The 10,190-nt window shown below is 36.4% G+C and overlaps 1 protein-coding gene across 1 annotated transcript; it reads left to right on the top strand.

Moving 5' to 3' along the window:
* The first annotated feature begins 6,034 nt into the window (after nt 1-6,034).
* LOC146316446 (leptin-like) lies at nt 6,035-9,909 on the top strand. Its single transcript, XM_084733897.1, has 3 exons — nt 6,035-6,123; nt 7,169-7,368; nt 8,906-9,909. Exons 2-3 carry the CDS (start codon nt 7,213-7,215, stop codon nt 9,239-9,241), a joined length of 492 nt encoding a protein of 163 aa, XP_084590023.1. The 5' UTR covers nt 6,035-6,123; nt 7,169-7,212; the 3' UTR covers nt 9,242-9,909.
* Nucleotides 9,910-10,190: the final 281 nt, after the last annotated feature.

The raw sequence follows: 10,190 nt of genomic DNA, 5'->3' as shown, positions 1-10,190 counted from the left end.
GCTGTGAATTTTTTACAGTTTTGTGACATCCCGCTCTCTGATTTTCACTTGTGAACTTCTTCCTGGCTCAGCAGCCAGTTGGCAGGATCAGAGTCATGAAAGTGACTTGGTCCTGATGGTCTCATGGTCTAAAGATGCGTTTTTAACCATAAGATCACTGGTCCAAATCCCCAAGTGAATAACTTTGCAGTAGCAGGTAGATTGTGATTTCTCTCCACTACTCAGGTATGTATAATGACACTCACTGACCTCAAGGAAAAAGTTTTCATAATTTTAATCTTTCAAATCATCAGCATCTGGTCTTCAAATGCCCAGCAAAAAATATTTCTTTATTGAAGAGTACAGGTTTACAGTAATAGACATAATTGAGATTCAACCATATCAGCACATTCCATGACATACTATTGTTAAAGTTATTGTTAAAGGAAACAGTATTACAGCGGAAAAATACAGGCATAATTCTGATACCCTCCCTCTTTTATTTATTTTTTTTTAAAAATATCCTCACAGTCCCCACCCACCCGTCCACTCCTCCTCTTGAGAGCTGGAATACTGTTGACAGTGCTACTCTCTCTCTGCCTATCAATAATGGTAAAACAAAACAAAACAGCAACAAAGAAAATCTCTCCAGTTCTTGTTGAATAAGTCTCAGTTTGTATTTGAAAGATGACTTATATAGCGTGGTGTCACTACAGCACAATGTATTCTGAAAAATAAACGAGATAAGGTGGTTTAGGTTCATTTTGTGTTTTTTTTTTATGTTCTGTTGTGCAACATGTTGTCAGTTGACTGTTCAGCTGAGTTGTCTGTACTCAGGCTGTACAGTCATAGTCCTACAAAAGGTTCACTTCCAGACATCGAGCACAAGTGAATCTGTCTGAAGCGTCTACATGATGGTTTTGATTTCAGATCTTTACTTTCATTATGAGTCACTTTGTTTGATTCATCCTGACAAGGTCTTAGTGTTTGTCTGTGCCTGTTTTGCACAAGTGTGTAACAGGTGAAGGATTTTGTTGTAGAACTTAAAGTACAGCCAGAACAATAATCTTTTATCATGGCATGATCATTTGTTAATACTAACAGTATCCTAGCACAAAACTGTCAACAAAATACTATATAAAAACATTTATATTATTTATATTATATTGTATATTAGACAAACTATTTCATGAACTTAAATTGTCTCCAGTGATGGTCATGGTACTGGTTTTCAGTATTTAGAATTACGTGAAATCTAAATAAAGATCTCTGCAGAGGACTCATTTACAGTAAGTTAGTTTCAGTGTCTTGGCTAAAACCTTTACACTGCAGGGATCTGGCGGCTAAAATAGGAATTACTGTAAGTGTCTTTCAGATGTATTATTGAAAATCCACAGAAATAAAAAGCCTCTTGATAATATGCTGGTGGGAAAAGGCATCTGCAAGATAAGCCCTAAAATATTTGGGATCTTACGTAACATGTCACTAGTTATAGTCCTCATGAAATCACTCAGGCGTTTTAAGACTGTCTAAATTCATTGTAACGGGTCATTTTTTGGTGTAGTCTTTGAAGTATAAACGTGCCTGTTTGGCCGCTGTTGCTTAATTGTTATTTTGTCAAAGGTATTGCTTGCGGTGACTGGACTTTTAAAGAGCTTCGACTCATTCTGAGGCACCCGCCAAAGAAAAGCTGATTCAGGTCTTTTCACACCAGTTTTATGGCATCAACGTCACTCAAGCGTCTGGGGATGAAAACAACACATCGTCTTGAATGGCAGCACATGCAGGATCACTAAATCTGAATTCCCGTCATTCCTGTGACTCATCTGGGCAGGTCCTGCTCAATGGAATTCCTGGTTTTCATGCTGCATCTGGACAAGTAATCTGGTACTTTACCATAATTCATGTGACACAAATCCCTCATGAATTATTAATGAAGTCTTGCAGCGTCCTTCTATCAGACTCCAGGTCTGACTTCCTGGCATGCAGGGACGCAGTCTTGATTGATCCTCTATGATCACAGGGACATCCAAACATTAAAGGAGAAATCTGTAAATATATTAACTGTAAGAAATCATAAAATGACCATGATATGTCATCAGAGATAAAGGAAACATGCTAAGCTGAAATACTGGCTTCTCTGACAACAACATGACAGTGACCTTTGAAATTTCTATTCTGGTTTGTAACTTGTGTTTTTGTTTTTCCCATTTCGCTTTAATAAGAGTTAAAATTGATACCGAATGTTGACGAAATGAGTTAATGTCTGTTTATGAGTTGTAAGAAACCATTAATAACCTTTTAGAAAAAGTAGCTGTTTATGGGTCTGGCAGGAAGAAGACAGGTCGTCGCTGAACACCTAGTCCAGAGTGTGGATTTTCAGAGTAGTGGGCTTTTGTTTTCAGGATAACAGGCTTAGCTTTACTAAAAGTTGAAAGTTATAAACAGCTGATTAACTTACAATGTAGGACTCGTCATCGCTTGTTATTGTGAAATTACAATGTCACATTCGTCTTGTGCTTTTGCAGATTTCCTAGAGTGCCTGCCTGAGCTTCCCTGAGTCTGGGGAGGGGGTGGGGGAAAATATGTATATGTATATATATATATATATATATATATATTTATACACAACCTATTTATACAACCTATTTAATATACTGTCTGTGGCTCCAACTCGCTATTTGGATAGCAATACTCTTTTTTCTTGAATGAACAAATGCTACATGTTGGTCCTTTAACTCTGGAGTTTGGTTTCTAATGGACCCACAAAAGTACAGATGTTTATCTTCGCTGTTTGGAAACAATTAATGCATGCTGAGAAGTGTGGGCTAAATAAACAGATTCATAAGCTTACAGCTCTGTCTGGCTAAGAGGAAGTACCTTTGACTCATCCTTTTTATGAGAAGCTTTTTGCTGAATCAACTGAGGAAAGGCAGAAAGATTTTGATCCTTTGAGGTCAAATCGATAACACCATGATCCCACTGATCCATATAATAGTAAGCATGATGGCCATGTTTACTTACAGATTAGCACTGAGATATAATTAACCTATACTCCACTTTGAGGTGAAATGAATAATCCACTAAGAAATGACAATCTACATTACCTTAAAATGTTTCCTGTCTACTGAGACGTCACATACTGGCAGGCAAAAGCCTGATTTAAAAATAGTCTTAGCGACAGGCAGCTTTTATTCATTCCAGATGTCAGGATTTATTTAATTTTTTTTTTTTTTGCATGTGATGAAACCTGCTCAGTTGCTGGCAAGTGAACTCGCTAAACCACCAGAGAGCAGCTCTGAAGAAACTTTGAACAATATTTGGATACTATCCATCCTTTTATATCATTCATTTCATTCCTTTGTGTTTTTCTTTCATGAATAATAGACAATTCCTGTTGAACATACAAGTGAGACTCTGTCACCCATTTGCTTTCCTTCCCAGAAATAGGTTCTTCAGTGGGTCTTTTTCCCAACAATTTTCAGATCCTATCACATTTTTGTTTATTTTGCCCAAAGTGTGGCAATGACTGTGTGCTAATAGTTTTATGAGACATCTGCATCTGTATGTGTGCATGTGTGTGTGTGTGTGCCCTGGGCATGTTGGAACATGTACGTGAAGCAGTTAACTCTTTCCAGGATTTACTGTAAGTTACCATGAGAGAAGAGTGAAATTACCAAGAAGGTCCTGTTTTGTTCCTTGTCGATGCAATTCTCCGCCCAACACACAGATTATTGGCCTCTCTGACCTCTTTGTTTCAGAGAAACAGAAACTTGCTCAGCACAGCCGCTCCCCTGCTTTCTGGAGCTTAACACGTTTGCTTCCAAAACTGGCCACTCACTCTGCCTGGAAAAATACATAGAGTAGATTTCAAAGCACCTCAAAGAAGAGCATTGAATTAGAGCATGTGTGATAATTCAATGCTCTAATTCAATGCCCTTCTTTGACGTGCACTGTGATAATTTAGCAGAAAGAATTAAATGGCATGGAAATGTGTGCTTAAAATGTGGCTGACAGGTCTATAAAGGCAGGAGGCCTGCATTAGAAACATCTGGTAGCCATCTTGTCTCAGAAGATAACAATGTAATTGTTAAGCCTCAATTCAACAGAAGACTATTCAGGACATTTAAATAATATTTTGGCTATTGTGCATTCATACTGTCAATGTGTGACTACTGTTTTGTGCATGATGTGAGAAGGAGAAGCTGGTCATTGGTAGACTGTTGGCATTCATATTTGGTCATGGGAATAAAATGTAATACCAAGTACTTATCACAATCATTCTGTGGAAATCTGTGACCATGTGATTAAAGGCTACCGCTCTTTTGCCTAGCTCAATGCAGTTAGGAAAAAATGTAACTGAAATGCACTGAGAACATCACATTCCTACCCTGTCAAACTGACGTAGAAAAGATCTTGCAAGATGTCCTCCTCGAGTTAAATGTGCAAAAACTTCAGCTTTAACTCATGTCCATCTATATCTGAGATGCTGAGTTAGACTGCTTTTCTTTTCAGTTGTTGGTGTAAAAGCTAAAATATAATACATAGGAAACACATTTTTTTTGTTTGTTTTTATTTTTCCCTCAGATCATGTGTCTGAGGTATGTGTGAGCAGATGTTTGATCTGTGAGACTGGTACACTGTAAAAAACAAAAAGTTCAGAAAACTCAAAATTGCAAGAGAAATTACTTGAATCGTTTTTTTTTAGTTTTCAGCCAAACTCAAACTCTTAGGGTTTGAAAAAGTTTTACCAATCAAGAAAGTTTTGATGAGATAATAAACTTTTCGTCTTTGGACACACTTGGATGTTTGAGTTTTAGAAACACTGCAAAATTTGCAGTTGCTGAGTAGACTAAACTTTTTTTTTTTTTTTTTTTTTTTTAAGTTTTTTTAACATTGTCAGTTGAAACCATTTCATTTTTCAAGCACCCAAATAGTGGAACTTACAAGTTTTTTGGGGGGGTTCTAAAAGTCAAAGATTCAAGTTTACCTAAGAAAGAAAAGTAAATTATCTCAACAAAAGATGTTTCCAAACACAAACATCTAGTGATTGCAGATGTCTTAAAATTATGAGTCGTTTTTTATAGTGTAAATGTCAATAAAATATATTGATTATTTCAACATGCATCTATTTTTGTCTCTCTAAAATTTGTATCTATCTATCTATAGTGACAGAATCATACTAAACTAAGATACAAGGAAACTGAACAAACCAAAATTAATGAACAATGATTAAAAAAAAAATAAAAATGAACGAATGAATGATAAAATGTGCGACAATATGTTGAGATTCAATAACAAAACCAAAGACATAAAGACCAGAAATCTCCATTTATCAGATGCAGCTCTTTTGTATATACTATTAATAAATATGAGATCAGTCACAAGAAGAAGTGTGTCAGACTGACTTTATTTTATTTTCATTTCATCATGTTTACATAGTTTTGGTTATTTATTTTCTGCTACTGATGGTAAATCCTAAATAAATACTGATGCAACTGATCTTGGCAGCTGGCGGCATTAGGCAATGTTTAGAAAGAGTAGTGAAGATAAGTGAGCATCATTAAAGGATATGTCATTTATGGCATATTGATCAGTCAAGCTTCAAAAGTTTAACTAGCAGTCACAAAATTGGAAACATTGTTTTTATCATTATCAGTATTCTGAAGTTGACACAGGGATATAAAGGTGCAACTGAGAATGTCAAAAAGTGGTACTTTACCACCTTTAAAAATGAGTGCTGCAATGCCTTTGAGCAAACATTAAACACACCGCCACTCCACTGAGGTTTATCTCTTCCCAACGATTTCCAAAGGGAAAAAAAGTCTCACAAGAACAAATGCTTCCTAATTTTGATCCGACTGTTTGTGTACCCTGTGACTCAAATGTGTCACAGGGCAGTTACCATAAATGTACTTCATTTTCAACTTGCATCCCGTCCCATGCAGCACCACGAGGGGATTCAGGGGTATGAGATGGAGAGGGTGGGGTGGTGGTGGTGGTGGGGGGGGGGGGTGGGGGGGTGGGGGGGTGGAGGGGGAATGGGGGGTCGGACAGAGGTGAGTAAGAGATGAGTCAACAGCCCTCCACTATAAGATATCCTGATGGAGCCAAAGAGTGGCATACACTCAGACACCAGCGAAGGTAAGGTCAACTTTCCTCTCCATCTCATTCACTATCTCTTTTACTCTTCAACTCTTCCACGTTTGTTTCACTATCTGCGTTCTTAGTCAATCTTGGTGTATCAGTGCATGTGTTTGTTTAACAGGTTTTTGGGATGTTTAAATGCTGGATTTATTTGTAAAAGAGGTCAGTGACAGGCGTTGTTACTTTTAGAGGATTTCTGGTTGCACTGTATTTTACAGTACACTAACACATTACAGCATAACTGCACTGTAAATTAAAGTGTGCAATTTCTACAGTTAGACTCTTATTTGACTTCATTACAACAGAACTGTAAAGTAAAATGCACTGTTTTTCATTGTTAGACACTTTCTTGGAGGGTAATTAGAGACACATTACAAAGGGGCTCTACTGTAAACTACAGTGTAGTATTTCCCGCCGTCTAATAAGGGTCTAACAAAGGGGAACAATACATGTTAGTTTACAGAACAGTTCTGATGAAACGTGTCCCTAATTACCCTCTAATAAAGTCTAATAAATGTCTAATAAAGGGTCTAAAACTGTCTAACGAAGAACATATTATTTCAAGTTTTTGTCTAATTTGATTCAAAGTATGACTTGTTATGTCTCATTAGTGTACTGTTAAATCAAGCGCAGCCAAATTTTCCTGTTGGTTTTACATTGTGTGTTTTGTAGCTGAGGTTTTTATAAGCTTAAGCTTCAGTCTGTTTGTGACAGAGCACATACTGTAGCAGAGATTTGGAAAACCGGGGGCTGAGAATAATCATGTCAGCCAAAGTCAGTGATCTTTGTACCTGTTACACAGTCAGAAATTCACAGGTGTCTCTATCACAAATATTTGCTGCCGTAACCAAACATTCTGACTAAATTACTGGAAAGAAGCTTGTGTATATGTATAAAATGATGACATGCAGACATGAACTCATGCTGCTATCTTGGTGAGAAGACACAATGGTGAAACAGCAAGTGAGAGATGGATAACTGCAAACATTAAAAGGGAGAAAAACCACATCTCTAATGAATTCCAACATCATTCTTCTTCTAGGGATACCAGTGTTTTTGTGAATTCTGTACGTCTGGGGAAATACCATGAATATGGACTACACTTTCGTCCTCCTGCTTCCTCTGCTGCAGCTTTTAAGTGTGGGTACAGCTGCCCCCCTGTCAGTGGAAGTGGTGAAGATGAAATCAAAAGTGAAATGGATGGCTGAGCAGCTGGTGGTTCGGCTGAACAGAGACTTCCAGGTAATATTTGTGTCTAAATTTATGCTTGTCAGTAATTGCAAAACGGATGGTAATATCACAGTTGTAATACAGTTCATATTGAGTGACTATGTGAAGCAAAATTTTATAGAATATATATAGAAAATATAAAGAGAAACATATAACAGCATTGAAATTTTAAAGAAAGTAAAAGACTCTTCTGCACATCATATCTGTACTGTTCACACATTTTTTTGCCATATTTTGGATACTGCACAGAGGTGTGGGGCAACATGGGTACTACAAATACTAAACCTTTGTATGTGTTACAGAAAATAGCAATATGCATCAAAATTATTATTATAATAATATATAATAATAATAATAATAATAAAAAATAATGATTATTAAATCATAGGTTTAAGTTTAAAGATTTAGCTGATTTAAAAATGTTGTTAGTCGTGTATAAAGTCAGAAATAGATTATAACCTGAAAATGAACAGAAACTGTCTATATTAAATTCAAATGACCAGGATCATAGAAGGAAAATTGGTGTACAATGTTTAAGCAGATGTGTATTTCAATATATGATTGATAATTGTAATGAGAATGGCTGAATCGTTTAACCGTGCATCCTCAATTATGATGCAATACTTTAAAAAAGCAGCAGGGCCCTGAGGAAACTAATAGCAGTGTTTTAATTTGTCACATGACTCTCTGGAGGTCATGATGAAGCCCTTTTTTGCAGCCTTCCTCATGTTTCATCATCTCTCACCACAAAATGTGAAGAAAGTCTGTTATAATGTAAATGCCTTGAAGTAACGCCATACCATAATAGTTTCCCACCATGACGGTTTGTGGTGTCGTGGTATATTCAGGTTTATATACTGTTCAACCAATATAAGATAGGATGTAAAATTCATTGATACTTTAACTTGTAAGCAGTGAGACAAACATGGCAGCAACAAAACAAATGGTGACAACATACTGTATGTCAGGAAAGACACTACAGGAAAACTGAAAACAAGCATTTAAATGTAACACAAATGATTGAAGAAGGCTTGTAATAGTTTGGTTTGATAGATTGTGATTTTATGAAGAATGTTCATCTTTAATCTTTTTCAGTTTCAAATAGCATAAATTTCAAACTGGTCAGGCAACTGAATATTTTATTTAAAATGTAAACACAAACTCTTTTTTCGTTCCTTATCATTATGGTATTGTGTTGCTTTGGGTTAACATATCCTCAAGTGTACCCTAAAAAATAATTTCTTGAAATTGTTCTTCAGATTATGTTTACTTGGTCTATTTTCTGACAAAAAAACATTGCACTTTTTTTCACCAACTGGCATCATTATGCATACCATAGAGAGATAAGTGACTATTTGAGTATGAATTGTTGAATTTTTTATGTGATCAGTGAAAAGGAAAATTGTGTTTTTATATTATTAAGACAATAGTTGAAGTAGAAGTAGTTTGTGCTGAGTGTACTATCTGTTTTTGTAAAACTGATATAAAAGACACACTTGAGCGAAGTTTGTATGTTTTTGACTGAGTCATGTTTGCTCTCTTGCTGTAGGTCCCTCCTGGCCTGATACTCAGCCCACCCGTCGATGACCTGGACGGATCTTCCTCCATAGTGGCGGTCTTGGAGGCTTACAACAGCCTGATCTCCGACACCCTCAGCGGGGTCTCCCAGGTTAAGTTTGAAATCTCTTCACTGGCGGGATACATCGATCACTGGAGGCAGAGTTACTGCAGTGAGCCACGGCCAAAACCCCCACTGCCTTTGGCGCTACAAGAGCTACACAGCCGGAAACAGTTCATTCACACTGTGAGCATCGAGGCTCTTATGAGAGTGAAAGAGTTTGTCAATCTGCTGTTGAAAAATCTGGATCATCTTGAGACTTGCTGAAAGACAGACATGAGGACCGATATTTGTAAGATGATGGCCTGATATTTGGACAAGATTTGACAAGTCTGCATTATTGATGTCGGACTTTGCATTCTCTCCCTGGCCGTGTTGAACTTTTGCAATGTGATTTGAAGGAAATTTATTTTTGAACAAGCACTTATTTATATGCACATGTATTTATTTATATATTTAGAACATATGTATTTTGTAGGAAACATTGTTAAAAGACACATCATTAGGATGTTCGTAGCAAAAGTAAATGTTCTTCAGGAATGAATGTAAACTGATGTATGCTTTACACAAAGATAAATCACCTTCTTATAGGTTTGTATTATTATAATATGAGCCTATATATTAATTCAGTAATGAATCAACTGTGTAAGGATGACTGGACTGCAACAAGAAAAAAAAAAATCACAATGATCAGCAACGTCATCCCTGGAAATTCCTGAAAACCAGGCTGAAACTTGCCAAGAATAACAGGTGTCTTTGTATTTCAACTACCAGGACAGGAAGGGCAAAGGGCAACTTTCATTCCAATCCAGTATCATCAGCTCTTCCAAACTGGCTATTTATATCTCTAGATGATATTTTGTATTTTTGTATAGTTGACAATATTTTTTTATATATCTGCTGGATTTAAACAATGAATAAATATTTTTAAAACATTTTTGTGTGTCATGTGTAAGTTCGTCAGTGTTATGTAATGAGATGGAAAAGGCACGTAGACCAGGTTCAAATATGACATCTCTTGCTACACGAGTACATTCAGGGTTCATGAGTGGGAAGTTTTTATCAGAGTCATCGGCTTATGATTAACTCCTGTTAAAAACAGCAACACAAAAAGTGAATGTTATGGTCATCCGGAAGTGACACATCTGTCAATCCAACAAATATGGATTTTATACAATAATGTAAAGATTATACAGTTAACACAAATTCAAGGGTT

The sequence above is a fragment of the Lutjanus erythropterus genome, chromosome 13, assembly GCF_056507025.1.
Source record: "Lutjanus erythropterus isolate fLutEry1 chromosome 13, fLutEry1.hap2, whole genome shotgun sequence".
NCBI classification, from domain to species: Eukaryota; Metazoa; Chordata; class Actinopteri; order Lutjaniformes; family Lutjanidae; genus Lutjanus; species Lutjanus erythropterus.
This window is presented reverse-complemented; position numbering and strand designations above follow the sequence as displayed.